The 25,036-nt window shown below is 29.5% G+C and overlaps 1 protein-coding gene across 3 annotated transcripts in view; it reads left to right on the forward strand.

The window, feature by feature from the left end:
* Positions 1-25,036, forward strand: part of ca (RCC1 and BTB domain containing protein claret) — a 142,637-nt gene that overhangs the window by 97,684 nt on the left and 19,917 nt on the right. For 2 of the 3 annotated variants that reach the window (XM_075380471.1, XM_075380472.1), the window contains exons 26-31: positions 1,363-1,498; positions 7,740-7,849; positions 10,788-10,949; positions 12,564-12,704; positions 15,893-16,897; positions 22,321-22,427. In XM_075380471.1, the coding sequence (XP_075236586.1) occupies positions 1,363-1,498; positions 7,740-7,849; positions 10,788-10,949; positions 12,564-12,704; positions 15,893-16,897; positions 22,321-22,427 (1,661 nt within the window). The remainder of the gene's footprint in view (positions 1-1,362; positions 1,499-7,739; positions 7,850-10,787; positions 10,950-12,563; positions 12,705-15,892; positions 16,898-22,320; positions 22,428-25,036) is intronic. The other variant, XR_012758598.1, reaches the window with a different exon arrangement.

Here is a 25,036-nt window from a genome sequence, read left to right on the forward strand (position 1 = left end):
TGAAATTCTGCAACCTTAGTTTTCCCGGTATAAAGCATACGGAATCGAATTGGGCAATTAATAAATTTTAATTTAACTTTACCTACAAAACAGAGTGAAGATTGATCTTTCTGCAGTTGACTGTGTGATACTATGAATTAGATTTCTCAATTGCCCTCTCTAACCAATCTCCAAGAACTAGTTTGATTATTTCTTTGGAATACTGAAACATTTAGAGCAAAGCGGTTTAACTTTCTAAATTAGAAAACCCTTTTGCAAGAAGCTGAGGGATAAAATTATTGCACAGCATGTTTAGATAATATTCACTGGCCCCATTACCTATGACTTGAGATAGTAATCCGTACCGTAATTCTTAGAGCATGATGCACCTTTTCAGGAAGCACGTCTGAGTTTTCGGTAGCCCAAAAATGCACATTTTGTTTATTAACAGTCCCTTCTAGGTGAAAATGTGCCTTATCTGAAAACCAAAGATTGTTCAGCAGTACGTCTTGGTTCACAGCCATTCAGCAAATGCCATTCTGTGATGTTTGTTATCAACCGTTAATTTAGGTAATACTGCTATTTTGTATGGATACAAATGCAAATCGGTTTTTAAAATTCGCTGTACAGATCGCCTAGAAATCTGAAGTTGTGCTGCTGCTTTTCCTGTTGATTTGCCCGGGCTCATGAACAAACTGCTCTGACAGCTTTGACATTCTGTGGGGAACAAACATCAGCAAGCCATTCGCGCTTACTCTCAAATATTGAAAATATTACTATTAAATTTTTTGTAAAGTCTATCTATTGTTTTAAATGAGGGTGACCACCGAGTTTGATAATATGCACGAAGCTGTCTTTGTGTAAGCACTACGCTTTTCATTTCATTAAAAAACAACACAGTCTTTACATGCTGTTCTACAGTTGATCTTCCTTTGTCAGCCACCTTGGAACAATACACAAACATCACACTCGGAAAGAGAAGAAACTAATTTTCATGAACTGCTGTTACTTCTGCCAACATAAAACAATAATTATTAACCTAAATAGTTATTGCCAAAATAAATGTTGAATCATTTCATGTGACACCCTGTATGATCCAGCCTGAGTATTGAATGAACTGCTCTGTGTTGTATAAAATTGACTATTATTATATCTACACTGTGCACACATTTTATCTTAAATGGAAAATTATTGATATTAATTTCTAAGTTCTTCTTGTGGTCCTTTGGTTTGTATTTAATTTTTTGTTTTAAATAGCGTGAGATAACACATTTTTCTCTGGGTAAGGATTTTGTTATATGCATTACTTCTTAAAATAAATAGATATAATATTTTGTTGTGGTTGACAAGACAGCTTAAAATAAATATTTTTTTTTTATGCAGATAAGTTGTGGATGCCATCATTCTGCTTTACTTACCGATACTGGTAAAGTGCATACTTGGGGACGGAATTTAGATGGACAGTTAGGTAATGGTGCCAGGACTAAGGAAGCTTTACATCCTACACAAATCAGTATTGGTAATTTCAGTAATATTTAATTATCAAAGTATAGTAAGTTAAAATTTTTCATTTTATGTTTAGCAGAAAAAAATTCTCCATAAAGTAATACAGTACGTGTGTTTACTACCCGTCTAACAGTTATTGTACGTCAAATATAAAAAACAGGGTTTTTTTTATTCTAATTTATTGGTTTTCATCCCAAATTTCTCAAAAACCACTGCAGATACGGTTCTGGGAACTAATTTATTCAATTTTTCAGGTCAAAACACATAAGAAATCATAGTTCTGCTTAATTAATGTCTTAAAAATTTTAGTACAACCTCATTTCACCAGGGTAGCTGAAATTTGAGTAAAAATTTTCGCTAGCCATAATTGATAACTATTTTATACCATAACTAATTTAGGATGTGTGTTTATATGAACTTTTTCCATATATGGAAAAAGTTCATATAAACACACATCCTAAATTAGTTATTTTTCATATAAACACATCCTAAAATAAACACACTATTTTGTATGTGTGTGTGCACGTGTAAGTTAGTGCATTTCGAAGAGTATGTTCATTGAACTCATTTAAGAGTCCATTTGCTAAATATTAGTTTAAGGTAAGCCGTTAACTTAAATTTTAACAGCATGAAATAACTAATTTTGTCTATAGGTTGCTGTATATATATATATATACATATGTACAGCTTTATGCTAAAAGCTATTTCCAACCTATAGACAAAATTAGTTATTTCATGCTGTTAAAATTTTTTTCACAATTCAGTCTGTTTTATGTTAAATTTGAATGCTGTATCCAGTTTTTCTTAAGTAATTTACGTGAATCTCTTTAGAATTAAATTTTCTACATTTGTAATTTTTAAAAAAATACAGCTGCATTATTATTTAAGAAAGTTTTCTTTTGTAAAATCCAAAAACGTATTATTTTTACTCCCAATTTTTGTGTTTTACTTTAGATATCTTTAAAACTAATGGAGGTACAGATGTGGGACCCATTTTTAAAATATTTTCTGGTCAGAAACCATAAGAAACAACTAAATTCGCTCCTTAATTTACTTTTCCAGAATTTCAGGAAGTCATTCCCTGGAGGAAATGAAATCCGGATAAAATCTGCTGCTAGCCATAACTCGCTATATGTTTTCGAGCTTATGTTTGTATAGCCTATTTTTAGCTATAGAATCAGCTCCTGAGAGATTGTCGTATAGTTTTTAATCACTGAATGTTACTGAAACTTAGCCACCAAAACACAGTAATCTTAAATTTTCACGGGATCCTGTAAAAATACTGTTACATGTATTTAATAAAAATTAAGTTGCAATTTTATAGTCATCAAAAAATTACTAGAACATTTTTCAAAAAATCTTCAAAGAAGAGCTTTTTCCTTGTACTATTTTGTGTGTATGTGCACATTAGTGCATTTTAAAGCGTATGTTCATTTAAGAAGTAAAGTCACATTTAAGAGTCCATTAGTTAAATATTAGTTTAGGTAAGCTAAGTGCATAAAATGTTATGGCTAAGTGCATAAAATGATGTGTTGAAATTGATATTGTATCGTACATCTATATTTTGTTACAGTTATGGATACAGTATTTGTAAAGTGTATTACAGTGAATTATTATTTGTATTTGTACAGTGTATTTTGATTTATTTGAGTTAAGTATTTTTATTTTTTATTTTATTGTTAGTATTTTTGATGCTGCTCAAACATGTAAGTGGTTTCTTTCTAGATAAAGGAGACTAACATTTGGTTGCAAAAGATGCTGTATTGACTGACTTTGTGACTGATATTATATTTGTTATATTAGAAAATTAAAAAAAATAAATTTTCAAAAACATGCTTTTCTATATCTAAACATCATACTAAAAAGTAAAAAGATAAAATTTTCAAAAGTAAACGACTACCAAAAAAATCAACTTAAGCAAATGAAATAATTCAGTTAAATTCAATTCGGGGAAAAAATTGATTCAAACAATGGATTACCCAGTAAACATAAATAGAAGAAATTTTATTTTCAATAAAATGATGTGTATAAAGTTGTCTATTTTCTCAAGATCACAATGAAAAGCATATGGGGTGCTATCGCAGTTCTATTTTGCTCTTTAACTTTAGTTCAGCCAAAGAAATGTACTAGATATTGTGTATTGAAGCTTTCATTTCCATTTTACTTCAAAATTTTTATCATATTTAAAGAATGCTTTTCAAAAATATATTTTATTATTGTTTGCTGGGTAATTAATTGTTTGTATCATTTTTTCCTCAAATTGAATTGAATTATTTCATATGCTAAACTTAATTTTCGGTAGCCCTTTACTTATGAAAATATTTTTATTTACTTTTTATTACGATGTTAAATATAGAAAAGCATGTTTTTAAAAATTTATATTTTTCTTTTTAGTCACAGTAAATTTCTATTATACACTTAAATACCAACTAATTAATCACATTGCACTAAAAACTGCACTCTATGACACTAAAAACTGCACTCTAAAATTGGCACTGGTCTTGTAAATGTAAAATGTGTAGGTATTTTATAAACATAAATACATTATGGTGTCATTAAACTGTGATTGTCACTGGCATTTGGTTTTTTAAAAACATTTGATTTAAAAATTTTATTTTATTTTTTTAATTTAATTACATTTAAATTTTATATATTATTTAATTACAATGTTTTTAGTATAATTTAGTATAACTTTGTAGAAGCTATCTATATTAAATACAAGGAACTGTTAGGTATATATAATCTTTGAAAAAAGTTATATTATTAACATTTTAAAATATACGAAATTGTGAAAGCATGGAATAAAAGTGTGTTAATGAAAAGCATTTAATAGATTTAAAGTAACATATTAATAGTTATAATTTAAATGGGTTTTAATCATAAAATTAAGAATAAAAATCAACACAAATATATTATTTTCAAAGGGTTACATCAAAAATAGTGAAATGTTACTTAAAATAGGGAAGTGTTGGGTGGATTTGTATCAACTTTTTCTTTATCATAAGATTTTTAATAAACCTTGGTAGTAAGGTATTTTATGATAAAACAACTTAGTCATCGTTAAATTGATACATAATTACGCAACTTGAAGATGAGATTTATTAGATATTTTATAATTAAATAAATTTTTATTCTATTTTAATTTTAATTAAAATTATAATATACTAGTTCTACCCACCACGCTTCTCTGTGGCACATTGTGGTTGCATGGATGAGAAATGAGAAACAAAACAAAGCATACGTTTCATAGAAGTTTCATTTTGCAATACTTGTGGATATACAATATTTTTTGTTTTTCCACTGTCTGTGTAGATATAAAGGCTATCTGGTTTGCCGACTCGGGAACACGCAAAATAGTTGCCCATGTGAGAAGCAATCCGCATCTAAATCTACACCACACAATTCTAAAGATTGACCTTGAGCTTTATCGATTGTGATTGCAAATGCCAATCGAATTGGGAATTGCAATCTTTTAAATTAAAATGTTGTATCGGTCGGGATCATGGGTATTCGAGGAATGAGGACATCTTCACCATTGAAAGGCCCTGTTAAAATCGTTGCTTCCACTACATTATTCATCAATTTCTTAACTGCAAGTCACGTGCCGTTGCAGAGTTTTGGCTGATTAATATTCCGCAACAGGATAATTGTCATTTTTTGATCGAGCCGTTGCTAGAATCAATTAATGAGAAATGTTTTCCCAGTTCCTCCTGGCGCATCCAAGAAGAAGGTCCCCCCAACTCCGTCATTTATCATTTGCATTATGCGATCGTAAATGCCTTTCTGTTCACGCGTTAATTTGGAAATGTTTGATCGGACATATGACTGAAGATCACCGATGTTGTAACTCTGTTCACGGCATAAATCCACATCAAATGAAGCGATCGCAGCTCGGGTGGGTGCTGGCATTCCCGATCAACTAAGAACTTTATTTGCAATAGCTAAGAACTTGTCTTCAATATTTATCGATGCTTCGTTGTAAACGCCTTCTGTAAATTCCACGGTCATATTGGTATTTTCTAGGCGTACTCTATGCAAAATATCCTCGGCCATATGCGATCGATATCTTTCCCATAACTCTGTGGGAGATGAAGGGAAGCAAGCGGTCAATATAATTGTGAATAATGCGCAAATTTGGTTTGCATGTGCAGTGTTGCACGCGTCATTAATACATATATCCCACTGTTGGTTGTTTTCTAATAAATTCAGAGCTTGGTGAAAGGCGCAGCTCAATCACGACACAATCACACAAAAGTACCTCGATTAAAGTGAATATTTAATTCAGATTGTATAATAATCTGAATCAGATGCAAGTGGATACTTTTCTTTTTTTTTTTTTGTTAATAAACAATGTAATTGGGAACAGGTATTGTTTCACATGTGACTGCAGTTGTCGTTAGCTAGTATGGCGAGTGTTCCTCTCGCTTTCGGCAGATGGCGCGGTCACTGGTACACAACTGACCGTTAAAAAAACTGTTTTCTCGTGGTCGTGGGTATGTGACTGATGCGAAAAATAGAAAAAAGCAATCTTTGATGCGAGTTATATATCATGCTAAAATTTGAGCTCAATCGGTGCAGAACATTTTGAGTTTTTGAAGCCGTACACAAACGAACTTAACATTTTTATATATATAGATGGAATTAATAAATAATAATAAATAAAACTTATTCATATTCACACATTCATACCTGAAACAAAAGAAATGTAAAAATAATTACAAAATACAGAATTACAGTTAATGCTATGCAGTACAGTAAGTACTAGCAGAAGATGTAAAAGCAAAAACGTATAATTTTTATTTATCTATAACTGAACATTTACTGAAACACTACAAGTAAAAACTGCTTTTATTTTACTTTTCCCTAAATATGTTAAACTTTGTTTAATGTGCCTGGCTAATGAAAAAAAATTGTAAAAAATAATTTAAAGGGATTATTATATTATAAACCACATGAAGAAAAAGAATGAGTTTGACACAATATTACAATTTGTTTTCGGTACAACATTGTTTTAGTTTCAGTATATTTAAAGAAAGCCTGTAGGAATATAGAGAATTTAGCATATAATTACTCTTTCTTTCCATTAATGCAATCTTAATGTTCAAATGTTAGATAATAGATTTTATAAAATATTGGTACTTAGTACATTTAAACTAGAATTTTATTTCTAGTTTATTTTTTAAAAAAATTCTGATAATATAAGATTCGTTTTTACACTAAATTATGCAATGTATATTAGTTTTATTACTTTGTGACTTGTGAAAGAAGCATGCAACTGCTGGCAATCTCAGCATCCATTAATACTGTTAGAAAAGCATATATTGAGTTTGTAGTTTTAGAGGAAAATTTGCAATGTAGACGAGTATGAAATGTGTTCTTTATTCCATGTTTAAGTATAGTATCCTTTCTCTTCAATCCTTTTTAGCCAACTAGGATAACTATCTGATCTGAGCATAATAATAAAATATTTGGATCAGAGGTATCTTCCCTTTGAATTACTTGTTCTCATCCTCCAATTCACCCTTTCTTTTTTTTTAGTTACTATTTACTGTGATAAGTGCTTTGGAAATTATGCTGATTCCACCCTGGCTTCATCTATGTTACCGTTTTGTTCCTTCTGTAGAGTTACCTTGGCAATCGATTCTTTATTGGAGATAACTCTCTGCCATGGGAGTGCCTGTGGAATTTTTTTTTCTGTCCTGAAGTTGTAAACTGGCAATTGACTTGCTTATTAGGTAGAAATGTGCCTATTATTTCTAAAATCTAATCTAAAGCTCAATCTATAGGGTTCTAGAGATAGTGAGTCTGGAAGGATATATATATATATATATGTAGGTGCTACAATAAACAGGGAAATGATTCCCAAAGGAAGCAGCTATTTTAGCCCTTTCTTGATGGAACCTACTACCTGATCAATAAAAATTGTACCTTAGGTTTTATTACATTTTGAATACTTACAGGAATTCAGCAGAAAAGATGTGACTCATATATTTCTTCAAATTAGAGTATAGAATGTGTAAAGACATTGATTAAGCATTCTGTTTAACCATAATGTTGGTAAAAATAAATCTTGATATCTAATCAGGAGAGAACATTAATTAATACTTGATGTTATTAGATGATTGGTCATTAACTGTTATGTGTAATTTCTAAATTTTTACTAGAATTAAAGTGTTTTTTTATCAGCTGAAAGGATGTTCATTTTGAGTTATGTTTAGTAAGATTTTTTGCCTGCTTTTGTATTTGTTATATAGGAGGTCCAGTTGCAATTGATTTAAAGTATTTGGTTTGTGGAGGAGAATTTACTTTAGGGATGGAAGCTAGTGGAAAACTTTGGGCATGGGGCTCTAATCAATATGGTCAGGTGAGGTTTTATTGTATTAGTGTTTTTTTTTTTATATTAAAAATAAAATATCTTCTTTTAGGCTATGACTTCATACATGATATTTTACTGGATGATTATGCCTTAAATGGATGATAAAAACACACAGCATTAGTTTAAATGATAGGTGTCTTCACATCTGATAATGATTCATATAAAGACTATGTCTTCAAAATCATAATACAATTTGACTTAACTTATTCCATTTACAGTCTGATAAATTATTGTATCTATGTCATACCGCCTGGCTGCAAATGCATTATTTGTGTTCTTGTCTGACAACTAATTCCTCTTTTTCCCATGACCAGATTGTGTTTTGTTCTTCGTTTATTCTTTTGTCTTTGATTTGCTGATTACATTTATATTGCGATATAACATAATATGAAATTGACAGAAAAATGTTAGTCTTAGAAGTTGAAAGCCACCCATACTAATGAAGTACATTCGGAAAGTTACTGTGCACTGGAATTGTGGTAGTATTATCACGAAACTTTCTTAATTATTATGAGGGTAAGTCAAAAAGTAAAGGGAAATTTTTAATTTCCTTTCCATTCATACGTACGGCAGCAATGGTTATTCTGCTATAACTCATAACTTCTATCTGCTGTTCATCGAAAGTAGTGTTTCTTTGTTAGCTATTTGTGATTGTATATAAAAGTTTATTTAAAGTGCGTGCTTCTTTGTCTGATTGCACCAAGGAAGAAATGCAAGCAGTGATACGTTTCCTCAGTTGAGAAAGGGTGAAATTAGCAGAGATTATTTGTGGATTGTAGCAGTAATATGGAGAGAGTTGTTTGAGTGGAAGCAAGATCTACGAATGGATTGATCGCTTTAAAAATGGTAGGATTTTTCTCATAATGAACAGTGACAAGGTAAGCCTTCCACTTCAAAGACTATTGACAATGTTGAAGTGGTAAACAAATGATTCTCGGTAATCGATGAATTACAGTCGATGACACTGCAAGAGAGTTAAGCCATGGCTCAGCATTTTCAATCATCCACGATTCTTTAAACTTTTGAAAAGTCTGTGCTCGCTGAGTTCCACATCAATTGACCAGAATCCAGACAGAAGCTTTTGAAACATTATGAAGATGAAGGAACTCATTTCCTAATGAAAATTATATAACACTGAGACAAATATTGGGGAAATTGAGAAAACGGGAAATATTGACAACAAAGAATTGAATTCATCAGCGTCTGAAGAATGGTGTTTCAGCCTTCACTGAGTAAGCCTTCTACCAGTTCCTGAAGTTCAAGGAAAAGAATGAAATATTTGAGAACCATTCCGAATCCGAAGTGGTATGTTTTGTAAAGAACAACAAATTTAATTTTATAGATGACAAAAATCCGTACAAATTATTTATGTTGTTTAGTTTTGAAAATGACACAAATAGTTCACTAGAAAAAAAAACTGATATTATAGATACAGATGTTGATTACTGTATAAATCTACTTACACCATGGATATCAGCAGAATTCCATAACCTATGCTGTCATATTCATAAATACTTTTTCACTCTACTATCTCAGAAATGTAAAATTATCCACACATCTCTTGTTTATCCACTTCGCTGATATCGTCAGCAGAATGTGAAGAATCTTTCATTTTTCAACATTTGAAAAGAGTTTGAATTTTTATTGTATTTTACTATTTTCACATTTATGATTGAAAATCTTTTAAATTGTATTTATCAAAAAGTAACAGACATTTTTCTTATACTCCTATGCAGTCCCATATAATAGTGTTCATACCATGAACTTCAGAAAGTAGATGATGAAATCAGTTGATATTCTGTGGTAACTAAACAATTTATCCAGATATTGTCTCAGCTTTTCATGAAGAATTGCAAACCGTTCATTGATATTTGTGTTATAACTGGATGTATCCACCTCTTTTTCTTACTTTCAGGTGCTTCTTTATCAACATCTATGTACAAGTATCACTGACAAAGCAACTATAAAATTAAAATTCATTTTCACCATGTATAAATAATAATACTTTTGTTATTATGGTTAGTAAATTAAAAGACTTGTCTGCAGTACATAATGACCGATTTAGAATATCATAATTGGAGCCAGATTGTTGTATTTTTTTGTACAGTTTGCTTATGGTATATAGAGCTGGTGTGTACAATACATTTTTCATTGTTTATTTTAATGCAGAATCATCCAGTAAATTGTTATATGCAGAGCTGTAGCCTCATGCTTTTTTTAGTAACTTATGTGTAAGATTAATATGTGTGTAAAATTTAAGAAAGATTGGATTGGGTTTATATTTTAACGATCCAACCCAAAGCAATTCTATGAATTTTTTTTTTTTAATTTGATCTGTAAACCATGTAACTTTTTACTAAAAAATCTTGCATTGCAAAGAAATTATTGAAAAAATATATTGTTTGACGTGTGATATGATAGTTAATTTTGCTTGCCGGTGGACCAAGTTTAAATCTTACCTTATATGGAAAACAGTGTTGCACAGTTAAAATAACTGTTTGTGCAATGTGTTGCTACTTCCTTTGTACTACATAGTTTGTTATATACCATCAAGTTATTTTTATTATCGACTCGATACCACTTTAGCAGTAAATTGATGAAATTTGTATGAACAAATAACAATGGTTTTTTGTGGTTTTTCATTCTGAAAAATGTTGTTTCTTGTAGTAATTTTTGAGATTTTATCTTATAAAATGTACTAAATATTATGAAGCCATCTGTTTATAAAATTTATCATCTCACTCGATTCCCAAACATTATAAAATTATTACTTTGATTTTGTTTAGTTGGGAAGAACACCTATAGAAAATTCAACAAAAGCTGGTATGGTTCTATTAAAAACATCAAAATGGATTATTAATCATCTCGCTCGATTCCCAAACATTATAAAAGTATTACTTTGATTTTGTTCTTTGTTTTCATTTAGTTGGGAAGAACACCTATAGAAGATTCAACAAAAGCTGGTATGGTTCTATTAAAAACATCAAAACGGATTATTAAATTACCTCATGGTTCATTAAATACAGCTGATTCTGCAACAGAAGTTACCGGTCTACCGCCAGTAGAAGTTTATGAATCAATGCGTAGTGTATGTTGTGTTTTTTAATCAAATTAATTAAAATTTTTCATTTATTATAAATTATATGTTGTGCATTTTATAATATTACTAAGATGCAATTTTTAGGGTTAATTTATTCATCTGCAGCTAAATCAGACGCATTTAAAAACTTCTTATTGTCATCTATGTTAATAAGATAAGGAACCATCAAGGCAGTATACATTTTTCACACTACCACTCTGAATATTTGGCTCAAACTAAAGTTTAATCATTTTCTTGAGTTCTGCAACCACAAATTGCCACAGGCAAAAGGAATGTCTTTTTTGCATTTTATCTCGGAATATTAACTGTAGCATTTTCATCACTACATAACTTATGTCTGCTATAATTTTTTGCTTTGTTGTGGCAAAATTCTTCCATTTATTATTCATATTAGTTCTTTATTAACTGCTCTCGTTCATCTACGATACTTTGAAAATTCTTTAGTAGACCCATTTTTAACAAATTTCTTAAGTATTCATTACTAAAGAAAAAGTTTGTCTTTGAAGAATTTATCTCTTATGAAATACTTTATCATAAAGTTGTGTTTTATAAATATTTAAATTCTGTTCTTTTTTGGCCGATGAACATTAATTTATATAAATTATGTTACAATTTGGTTTGAGATTGCTTTGTAATTGAAGCTGTAATTAAACTTTACAGTTATTTTATTGTAAAAAAGAAAAGATTTTATTAGTTCATGTAAATAATTTACAATATTTGAATCATTTCCATTTATTTCCATTTTCTATCAGTGAAAAGATAAACGCACTATAAAACTTCTTATAGTCAGAAATCATGGGATGATATAAAAGTTCAATAATGAAATTATTATTATTATTGTCATTATACTAGTTTACTTTTTAATTTTTTTTAATCTAATTTATAACTTTTACTTTTTAAGATTTAAGATATTTATTTTGTTTAATTATTTGTATAATTATTAGTAATTAATCTACGTAAAGATATTACATTAGCAATTTTATATATCTGAGGAGGGATGAATTGTCAACATAACATTTTAGGAGGATCATTCAAATATAAACTAGAATTTGCTTACAGAGCATTACTGATATTAGATAAAATTACAAATAAATTACCTTCTTTTTCTATAGTTTTCTTCAACGGAAATAAATTTTTTCCACGGATAAGTAGCTTCCTCATCCTGTCAAAAAAAAAAAACAAGGTGGCTGTCCCAACGACCAGTTGTACTGAGGAAGAAGGAGGTCGTTGCGAATTGATTGCTGGCATCATTTGTTGCAATATGCAATCCTGATGTCATCCGATAAGTGGCAGTAGTTTGCTGCATTTATAGTCCTTCGTTCATGCAGGAAATCAGTCAGCAGCATATCTTTTGAGTCTCAAAACACAGTTGTCAGAATTTTTCCAGCTGACAAACTGGAAAAATCTTCTTGATTCTTCTTCCCCCAATCTTGGCCTTGACTGGCTTGGCTTAACTTCTCTTGGATTTGGATATATATATATATATATTTCGTTGTTTCATCAGGCATTTTATTCTTTACTTCTTTTAATGTTATTCGTGCACATAAAGTTATATACTTGATATTTTTTTTATTTTTGTTCATAATTTTGTTTCATTTTCAGGGAGAGGGGAATGGAGTAACAGATTTTTCTGATTTAATGGATTTATCTGCAATTGAAAAACCACCTCATGGATTAAAAACTTTGCATTATGCTCTACAATACTTTAATGGACTTTATGATTCAGAAGGATTACTTAACAAGGTATAATGTTAATGTTTGTATTGTAAATCGTAATAATTTTTTATTATAAAAGTACTTTTAATATAAAAAGTAAATAGAAACATCAAATATCTCAGTAATAAAACAAAATATATAAAATCAAAGTGGAAAATGCAAATGAATGATAGCATTTATAAAAATAATTAATCATTCCCAAAGTAATTTTCCCAATATATTAGGATTTATAAAAGTGGAAAGCCAAAAATGTTGAACGTAGTAAATAGAAAATGTTTAATAAATAGAAAATTAAGTAGAAATACTAGAAATATTAACAGTACCGAAAATATATTAACAATATTTCATTAAAGAGTTTAAAAAATGTTACATTTATATTAAAACATAAAATGATGAATCAATAAATGGTTTATAATCAGTAAAATTAATTTAACATTTACATGCCAGAACAATAGTGTTATGTCAGCAATATGAAAAATTTCAAGATGTAACGTAATGTTTGCATTTTTATGATCTCTCATGAATTCGGTCATAATATTACACATTTTAAAACTTTCATATAAATATTGCTTGGTAGTGTTAGTTAGAAAAACTAATTTCAGAAAAAAAATGTTTTCCTATACCTATTACTATTGATTACTACTGAGTATTTTTTTTTTTATTCTGTGAGCGTTGTGGTGAACATAGATATTGATAACAAGGATATTGGTAATGAATTACTGGTTCAGAAACTGAAAACAGTGTAGATGATAGTGATAGTAATTCATTAGGAATGGAATTCCAAAGTTGTACCAAATTTAATGATACAAAATATGACCAGGTCTTTTTTTTTATTCAAATTGTCAAAAAATGTATTCATACTTACGTACTTCTTACTTATAAAAGCGTATCTCCTGCTGATGAATTTTATATTGTATGAATTTAAAATGAAAATTTTTAAATTTAATTTTAAGTTAGAAAATTGTTTTAAACTACAATTACTACTTTCTAACAAAGCTCTGCAATATACTTAAAAAAAAAACCCCAACAATTGTGAAAGGGTGATATATTTAAATTATGGCACATTGGCACTAAAAGTGCTTAGATATAGTTCAAAGTTTGAATGTTTGCTGTACTAAATAATTTATCTTGTTATTGTGTAAAAAGATTAGATTCTTGGACTGTGATTAGCACAGTTAAAAAAAAAAGTTAAATTTTACAGTATGTCCTAGAAGTCTCTTTATCCCTGGACAAATATACACTGTAGATTTAGTGTATATTTTGAACATGTATTTATATTTATAATTACAAATTATTTATTCAGTTGATCTATTATGCACTATATATTTAATGCACAGAGGTATGCATCTTCAACATTCTGTAAACCGTATCTGTAGTTATAGTTTGAAAGGCTTCTAATACATTGTTATGCAGTTATTCATTTGGTGCATATCGATGTTGAGATATATAGAACTTGATTATTCCCCATAATGGATTATTCATTTAGAAAATCGTGAATTCAAAGAGCAAAATGAGCTGGAGCCCTATCTAGATATATTTAAATATACTTCATTATTATTTTTCTTGAAGATGAGGTAGTATTAACCATCTTGTAGACATTTACATGTAAAAAATAATTTTTATATATTTTTCAAAACTATGTGTTCCAAAGTGTCTGTAATGTTATCCTGGCCTTTATCATGACGTATGATGGATTCCTTTGTGACTTACACACAAAATGAGAATTCTCCTTAGCTTAGTAAACCGTATTCCTGGCTCATGAACTGCAAAAATTTGCACATTCATTGTGAGAGACACCATGTTTTAAAATTGTGGTAATAAAGCAAAACTAACGTATGCTGCAAACTGTCTATTTGATAATTTACAAAAATTTATCAAAATGGTGTCATATTCAAGATTTTTCTAATATAATCATGCCTTGTTGACAACAGTGTATTAAGTTGTAAATAGATTTAGTTGAAGACTGCTCATTCAAATCCTCAATGGTGACACGTGCTTGCATTTGCATCTTCTTTCATTCACTATTGAGAATATCTTTAACTCTGACGGAAACATATATACATTTCTTCCAATCAATCATTGTTACTTTATGAGGGTGGTATTCATTCAAATATTTTGGAAATTCGTTCAAATATTTGGAATTGTTTACTTTGTACATTGTTTGTGCAGCCAAACATATGACACCAATCATCCCTCAACACTGTAACTGCATCTCATACCAGCCATGGCTTTGCAACATTAGTAATTGAGTGAGTAAGTATTGTGTGCTCTTGAGAGTAGGGAAACAGACTGCGGTAAAGAAATTATTTCCTAGAAACCAAATACTATTTGACTTTCAAAAAAATAGCGACATGTAAATTTAAAGGACTTCTTGAACATTTACTGTAATTGCAGGTTTACATATGGAACATTCCAGATTTAAAATAATTTAATAAGTTAGTTTGTAACTAACTTATAATAATAAATAAATAATAATAAAGAAATAAATTATTATTTATTACAGATTACGTATTTTTTACAGATTGTTAGAAAATTTATAATACATCTAAAAAATTGTATCTTAATTCTCATTGCACAAGATTGAAAAAAATATAAAATAAAGGTAATTTTATTACATTTCAATTTTTATAAGTTATTTTTGTTTATTGAACTCAAGATTTTAAACAAAATTCATATTAAATAAATTTAACTTCACTAGAAAAATTAGATGAAGTTACAAAAAAATTTTTTTATCAATTTTATTTTAAAGGAATGAAGTTAAAGCATTATACATTATTCTGATTCTTATGAAGTATTTCCAGTCGTACTTCTAAAAGAAATTTCAATTTCCAAAATTTCAATTAGAGTTTACTTAAATAAAATAATACTATATTTAATTTTAATTATTTTATCTACTGCTGACTATAATTGTTGAATAAAATGTCCCACAAATTTTTTTGAACCGATTTTACCAAGAAAATCTTTCTTGATATTTAGAAGGCCTTGTTAAAAAATAAATGCGTATCAATAATTATTCTAGAAGTTATTTTATAAGTTAAGCTTCAGTAAAATTGTTTTTTCTTCATTATTTTTGTGTCTTGTGTAAAATCAGTTTTATTTTTTGTTTGCAGTGAGTAGATTAAATATGGTGGTTTATTATTTGTATGTAACATTAAAATTAATTTTTTTTGTTCGCCGTGTAATTGCATACATATATTTTTTTTTTTTATTTACAGTGTATAGAATTGGAGGATTGGCAGACTAGTGCTAAATTATACGTATTAAAAGAACAGTATGATCAAGCATTAAGATACCAATTAAAAGCTGCTGTTGTGAAAAACAGTTGTAATATGATCAGTTCAGTTTCTGAATCGCCATCGTCATCGATAGATAAAAAATTTCCTGATATAAAAAATAATAAAATTGATAATGATATATCTGCTTCAAAAGTAACAGATGATAATATTACATCGGTAACATCGACTACGGTGGAATCGTCCTCGATTATCAATAATGCTGGTGTTGAAAATTTACAACGGCAAGAATCGGCGACCACAATCGAAGAAGATGATGAAGAAGAAGATGAAGAACATCAGAAAATCAGCCTGATTCAATCAGGTGAGTCATCCGATTGTAATAATTTACCGATAACATCATCTTCATCGGATGATAAAACTACTATTATCGACGATACGAGTACAGTCGATGATTTAACTACTAGTACCGGAGAAGAACATAGTACGACATCAGAAATTCATACATTCGCTGTACAAGGTGGAACCGAAGAGATGTCGACACAATCGCAAGATACTGTCAAAACTACTGATACTCGATCGATTAGCGATGATACAATCGATTCACGATCAGAAACACCAGATACTTTAAATTTATCAAGTTATTGCGATGATGTTTTAAAATTATCGATCGAACATAACACTTCTCATCTTCATTCTCATCATTGCGATCAGTCGGAACAAAAAATAAAGAATAAAATAAATTCATCAACTTGTGTCAGTAATAATACAATAATAAAACAACAATCAGAAGAATCTGAGTGTTTAATAGTTACCAGCAGTAATTATAATAACAAAGATAGTTCATCAAAAGAATTATTAATCGATTACACATCTGCTGAAAATGCATATAATGCGACGGTTGATAATTATATTAAAATCGTCAAATGCTATATTTTATTCTGCAAACAACAGCCGGTTGTTGTATTACGTGATGTACTTTTTCAGGTATGTTTGTATGTACTATATTTATGTATGTGTTTTTAATAAATAATGATAGTATTTACGAAAATATAAAATTACTTTTTCAGCTTTACTGCTATTCCAGATTGTTTGATGTATCCATTGGTGATTTATCGTCTAACTCCTTCCATTTTTGAACAAAAAAGCTACTTTTAGTGATAAACAATCCTGGAGTATTAATGTGTTATTATCTCATAGAGTTGCTGGATAAAAATTTTCATCGTACGCTACAGCTTTCTCTTTACAATGAATATCCAGCCGAATGGTTAACGGTTTTGTTGATAGTTGAACTTTGTTATTTGTGGTTTTACCAATCATGGATGTACAAGGTTTTTAATCATACAAAGATTTTTAAGTAGATTATTGAATTTTTATTAACGTTCTTAAAGTAAACATCGTTAGTATAACTTTTTTTTCTTTTTAACCTCCAAGACCACCGTTAGGTATTGCTTCAGAGGATGAAGTGAATGACAAGTAGCATGTGAAAATGCCATGCCTGACCGGGATTCGATCTCGAGACCTCCGGATGAAAGGCCGAGACGCTACCACTCGTGACATGGCATCATCAGTATAACTTGCAAAAATATAAAACTACTTGTATATTCTATACAAGTAAAGTAAATATACTTATATACTTCTAAAGTCTATACTTGTACAGAATAATTGGCTAGAATTAAATTAGTACCATAACTTACATTTAAAATTTTCAGGATCTAACAAAAAAATTATAGTTTAAAAATAATATTTTAGCATTTTAAGTATTTCCCAAGTTCAAGTGGAAATGATTAATTATATAATGGATCTTCATATAATGATACAGTGCATTCCTGGAGAGCAGTTATGAATTGAATGGTTATAAATCAATCCTCAAGTAATGCTTGCTCATATTTTTTTCAGATTTAATTGCTGGGTGATTCTCTTTTAGGATATTCTTTTGATGAAGTTAAATTGGTGTTAATTGGTATTAATTGAGCAGGAGATTCAGCACTCTTATTACTGCTCGATATTATGTAAAATCATGTTTACATGATCTTTTGATGTCTAAAGACCAGGCAAACTAGGCATACTTTCTTCTTCCTTTATTTATATATATTTGCAGTGTGTATGTTTCACTAATGGTGTATTTTATTGATATTAAACATAAAACTGAGCATTCACCTTTTTCTGTTACTATAGCTAACAACATTTTAGGATAGTCTTCTTTATTCATAGATTCATCTAGCAATTTAATACTACAGCATTGTACATAGATTGAAATATATTCAGCATTTTATATAGACTGATTTTCTAAATTGTAAAAACAGTTGCCTGATTAAGAGGCATATGATTTGATTGTGTGTAGTAGTAAATCCATTCTGTTGAAATTTGTTTCCACTTTCAGTTGGAGACTTGCTTTAATTTCATTTGACAATGTATATCTAGATGTGTAGCTCTTCTTACCTTTAAATTGTCATCTTTACTTATAGTTGAATGTAATAATTTACATTTTGCCACAATCTCATGTACTTTCATACCTGATTCTTTTAGTTTTAAAATTTCTGTTTTTTTTCTTAGTAATTGCATTCCTTGAATTTTTCATAATATATACATATTTATAAATGCAAAGTATAACTGCACAGCATGATGTGAATACACGGTAATCAGAAATCTTTGACTGAAATATTAATTCTGATGTCTGAAATACTATTTCTAACAGTAAAATTATATTACATTTCAAAAATATTGTATTGGTGATTTAAAATATTGTGAAGTAATTAAAACAATGTTGGTTAGAATAATTTCATCACAAGGAACAGCCAATTTTTGAGTTGAGGGGGGTAGTAAAATGATGTTGAAGTATAATACCACAAGAACCAATGAATGAACAACAATAGAATTCCTTATATTTATGTGACACATTTATTGCTTATTTTTAGTTAATTAAAGAGGTTTTAATTACATAATAAGTTTGTTATTATAATGAGCAGTCGTAAACTGGTGGTCTACTGTACTAATTTTTAATTGTAATAAGTACAAGAGTGTAAAATATAAACCGTACATTTGTTTTTACATTTATTAACACAGAATAAAAATGTAAAACAGATTTATTGCTTTTCAACATATTCACCTTGAAGTTCTATATATTTTTTCTAACATGTGGGAAAAATTATGAAGAAAAAAGGAGCTTGTGCATCCTGTCTTTATAAAAAGTTTGCAGACATGTCACAAGTCAATTTTACCTGAACTTCTCTATTTTGTTGACATTGGGATCTATGTCCTCTCAGTGCCTATTTCATGGTCCAGACAAAAAATAAATAAATCTTGATTGTGTGGAGGATATTCTAGGGTTTTTCCCAATAAATTTCATTCAATCTATTCTGAGTTTGTGCTTGTCATGTAGGAGAATCACATCTCTGATTGGCTATTAGTACCTTTTGCTCCTGTAGGGGGCTTTCACTTTGTCCAAGAGCTCACAGTAATGTATGACATTCATGGAGAAAATTGATGAGTAATACTCCTTTCCAGTCCCAAAAGACAGCAAGGATGTTTTCAGCTGATGGAGACATTTTTACATTTACAGAACAAGGTTTTCCACTCCTATGTCACTCCATACTCGCCAACTTAAACCCAAGAGTGTATTGATAGACCCGCATCAAAATATTCAATGCAAAAAATTATTTTTCTCATTGAAATCGATTCAAGAACCTTTGGCAAATTTTCTGTCAGTTGTGGTTCTGATTTCATTTCAAAAGCCTTGGAATTCACCTTGCATAGACTTTGTGATTATGGAATGGCACTTCCATGACCAATATCCACTGAAACAATTTCATCAAACTAAAAGATGCCGATCACCTTTAATAAAGTAACAGATTGATTGAATTTTATCAACCGTTACACTTGACCTTGAACATCTATTGTGATTCATTTTTGTTGCTTCACATCCTCCTTTAACCCTTTGAGGACCAAACCTTTTTTGTAGATGATTAAAAAAAATTGCATGCTTTTATTATTGTTGGTAAAAAACTGTACAGTGCCTTATGGTGCTATTTGTAGCTTACACTAAAAAATTTATAAAATTTTTTATTACCAATATTTTACTTTTTTTTTTTTTTTTTTTTTTAATTGTAGGAAAACCAATGCAGTATCAACTGGAAATATTTTTTTATGGTCTCATCTTATTCAAAAATTTTTCTAAAGATTAAAGAACCCAAAAAAAAAGAAATAAAAAACCAAAAAAAATGAGTTTGAAGTCACTTAACTCAAAATCAAGAAACTGTTTTATTATAGGAATCATGACTTTTAAAATTTTTGTCCTGTTTTGTGTTAAATCTGAAAATTTCCTGATTTTTGGCTCAAAACTGAAAAATTTTAGTCAAATTTATAAAATTAAGTTTTTAGAACTGTCAGTACATAAATCACTATCAGGTTAAATATTCCTAAGTTCCTGATCAATTTGACTCGGTGTTTGAAATACATCACACATTTAGCGTTTTATAGTAATTTGCTAATAAATATTGGTGAAAAAGAAAACAAAACATTAAGATAAAAAAAGTATAATATTACGATCCAAACATCACAAGCAATTAAAAACAATGATAAATCAGCAATATTCTCAGCTGATAAATGCACAATGTTCCTGTGTGTTGTGTACTGTGTAACACACTAATAAGTACAGTAAATGATTAAAAAAAATTAATAAATAAGATAAAGCATTTTTTTTCATTCTTAACGAATTATGATTATATGACAACTCAAAACATTAACAAACAAATGACATTTACGTATTACTCAACGAACACGATTAAAGGTTCTCTAAAAATAAAAGCATCAACAGTCATTAAGTTCAAAATAATAATTATTTTTGTTTACCATCCGAATATTAATTGCAATATCATGTGCGACTTTAAACAATAATAATTGCAACCTCTATCAAGAGTACTGTCATATCTATATCTACCATGACAATCAAACATGTGATCCGTACAAACGTCATTTTGATGCTGACAAAAGTTTTTCAAATTATCTTGCATAAAATGAGATTGAAGAAAAATTGCCAGTTGGTCTTTTTAACATAAAACTGAACCTGATGATAAATCAACAAGTGGTCTTCAAAAGGTTAAATGAGCTTACCCACCATAAACTTAATAAGGGATATTATATCCCTAAATTGTGTATACAGTCTAGTCAAAATTTAAGAAAGTTTAACACCCTTATTCATGAGGAATGAGATAATACATTGCATAAGACTCTTGCTCTGATAAGTCTCTGCTTATCAAAGAGATGAAAATACCCAGGCAGCTAGAGTGTCATTCCCTCCCCTCATCACCACTGTCAATATCTCTTCATGTCAGCCCACTCATATTAGTATGAGAGCTATGAAGACAAAAGTTTGGTTTATACTTCACTGACTTTCCTATTATTCTGTAGGTTATCTTTCTTTCTGTTCTGTGTTAATTTTTAACTTCAACATTTTTACACCTATCTGGTTATCTGTTCTATATTGTAAAATCTTTGTCTTCCTCTATAGTTTTTACACTTTACATATTGCTTATTGTTACTCAAGTAAGTGCACCCTTGATTTTTTTTATGAGAATTGCTTCTGGAAAGTGAAAAGTATTAGGCTCTATCAAATTTGAAAGATAATAATTAAAAAGTATGATAGGCTTTTAAAACTAAACTTTATTTTTCTACTTAATTATTGTTTAAATATTTATATCTTGTTGAAAGTTTTTCCCTACTACTATTGTGTAAATCCACAGCTAGTTTTGTATGTGACTCAATGATAACCTGTTTGACTTATTGTCATTTCCAAAATGATTATTCCCTGAAAATATTTTTTTAGTTTAGTAAACACATGCAATCAATGCAATTTCGTTTGTCTTTTTTTAATTTTTTTCAAAGAATGGTTGACCTTATAATATCTTTATCAATTTATTGAAATGGGACATTTAGAACAAAAGAATAACTACTCTTAATCCTCAGAGATTTAATGATGAGCATACACTTGTCAATCCTAGTTCAGTCAGGAAGGATTGAAGCATTACTGTGAATCACTTTCAGAGTGTTCAAATTACAATTCCAGAGTTTTAGGGATTCAGTTAATAATTTTCTCATAAACCAGATATTTTCCTGAATAAATGAAAATGTATATCGATGGATCAAATCTAGTGGTTTGTTTACATATCTGCAACTGCTATTTTCTATATTTAATATAATCGGTGTCTGGATGCTGTAATTTGTAGCTATGTCAAAGTATATAATGTGGTGAAAGGTTCTTGAATATCTGTATCTATTTTTTATATGACAATAAGTCATTTTATTGCATTTGATAAATATTTAATGTAGTTATAATTTTCTTAGTTTATACAAGTTAGAAATTATATTTTTATATTTATTAAATTAATTTTAGTTTCTTTATATTTTTTCAGGCCCTAGATTTCTGGTTGGACCAAGCTTTACCTGTTTCTAGTCTGGAGTGTTTCCTTAAAGATCACTGGGATATTGTTCATTATCCATTAGGGATTTTATTGTTTGGGTAAGGTGATTTATCATACTTAAAATTTTTCTTTAAATTTAAGCATATATAAAATAAGTTTTATTGTTCGGATATTTACGAATTTTTAAACAAGATTAAAAATATGAGGTCATTTAATAAGTAGACAACAAAAGTTTGCATGAAGCCGAACATGTTTGACTATTCAAGTACACGAGTTTAACTATATACTCTGCTATGCAGTCTATCAGCTCATAATTAATTTTAATAATTTGCTATGCAGTGATTAGTTAATATACAAAATATACATGTATATATTTTTTTATTCTAATACGTGTGTAATTATAGATGAGCTGTTATCAGAGTGCATCTTAGAAGAACATCATAAACTGTTTATTTCTTTGAAGGCATAAAACCAGAAAATATGTTTTGCTAAATATATACTGTATAAATAAGATAAAATTTTAGGTACGGTTAAGTAAATTCAAAAATGATAAAAGTGTAGTTGATGTTTTTGTTCCATTTGTCCAATAGTGGTATTATCAGAAATTCTGAAAACCATTGTGGAACATATGATTTTAAACAGTGTTGTGTTACTGTGAAAGAAATTGTACGGAAATCTATTCTTGATGAATTGCAATATTTTAAGAGATATGGTGGCTGTTGAGTTCTCAGAATGCTTACAGATGTGTACAAAATATTAAGGTTATAGATCTATAAGGTCTGTCTGGAAAGTAATGTCACCAAGTCTACAAGTATGAAAAAAAGGACTTTTACGTAAAATTTAGAGTTAATGGTTGTCCCAGGAGGTACAAACTCATGGTGAACAATTCCTCTGATATAAAAAAAATGACAATGAGCATGGTCTTGAACTTTGATTTGCTCATTTGAGCCTTCTTGGGGCGAGGGGATGCCAAGGTCTGCCATTTGGCACTTTGCCTCCATTTTGGGGTCGTACTGGAATATTCATGTTTTATCACCTGTGATAATATTGTCGAAAAAGTGAGGATCATTTTCACACCTTTCCAAAACGTCTTGACAAATTTCCACTCAGTGAGATTTTTGGTCGTCAGTCAAAATTCTTGGGACAAGCTTTGTGCACACTTTTCTTATGTGCAAATCCTTGGTCACAATCTCATGGACGATAGTTATTGGAACATTTAACATGTTGGCCATTAAATGAACACTCGTTCAGCGGTCTGTTTGCAAATGTTCTTTCACACGAGTCAAATTTTCATCGTTTCAGGAGGTTAATGGGCATCCAGTATGGGCTTATCATTGACCTCATGAAAGGCCTTCCAAAAATGCCTTTTGCCATCTATAGACTTGCCTTTGTGAAAACATTCATCACTGAAGGCCTGTTGAACTATTGGAAAAGTTTCCGCTACAAAAACTTGATAGCATATCTTTGTTCCAGTTAGCTCTGCATTGGGACTTGTACATTGCGTACTTACACGAAATAGTAGGTTACACAGTCGCCCGTCCTTCACGTTCAAGAGCTTGGAGACAACTGAGCAAGCACTCGCTTGATAGTTGACACCATGCCACCATTAATCCTGGCAGATGATAGTGCGCGTTGCAACATACAGTCGCTTTGCAATAAAATGTATGATATTACTTTCCGTATAGACCTTGTATACAGTACTGATGACTTATGAGGGTGAGACATTTTTTAACCAAAATACTAAATGCTTGTGGTGGGACTGGATATGGCATTATGAAGCTGAGAAAAAAAGGAATAGTTATATACTGGATATACAGTAATAAAGGAATTCAAAATGCATTCTTCTGCAAAGAATGTGATGCCTACTGCCTTTTGGCAGTAAAATAGCATAAAAATACTATTCTGTGCTATTATTTGGAAATTCAACATATCAATTTTATTTAATGTTGTTAATGTAAAACAATTTCCATCATTAAATATGTGTTGTTGAGGAAAAGAGTTATTCTTCAACAAACAATACTTGTCCGCACATCATCTTGCAAGCAATGAATTTGTTTGGAAACTCTTAACACATCAGAGTTCTGATTTGGCACTGTTGTACTACCACCTTTTTGGTCTGTTAAAGTCTGTTTTATGCAGAAGAAAGTTTGAATAATAAAAATAACCGTGTAAATTTTCTGAGGTCAACCTAAAGAAATCTGTTTATGTATAGGTTAACTCAGGACAAGTGCATAGTGAAAGTGAGTGATTATATAAAAAAAAATTTATAAATATTTATCTCTGTAAATACTTAGTAATGAATCTGTGAATGTTTCAGTTAATTTATTGAATGACCCTTGTAGATAATAGTGGAAGTATTATATATTCAATAAATTGATAAGTCACGTTTGAAAAATTAATTAAACATAAATAACTGTAGTATTGTTCATCAGAATTAATGTTGTCCATTGATCAGTAAAAAGAACTTGTATTACTAAAAAATAATGTAGTAAAATTAAATTTTACACTAAGAAATATCTTCATTCAGTTTTTGTGTAACTTTCTTTCCAGTTACCATAATAATTAAATTTACTCAAAGATTCTAAGCTAATATTAGCAAGAATCTCACTTTTGTTGATAAAATTTTAAAACATTTAATGTAATAATAAATGATAAGATGTCTTCATTTATGACATTAAGCATACACTAATCCAAAATGGTGTTTTAT

This window comes from Lycorma delicatula, chromosome 12 (genome assembly GCF_047948215.1).
Source record: "Lycorma delicatula isolate Av1 chromosome 12, ASM4794821v1, whole genome shotgun sequence".
Classification (NCBI taxonomy): Eukaryota; Metazoa; Arthropoda; class Insecta; order Hemiptera; family Fulgoridae; genus Lycorma; species Lycorma delicatula.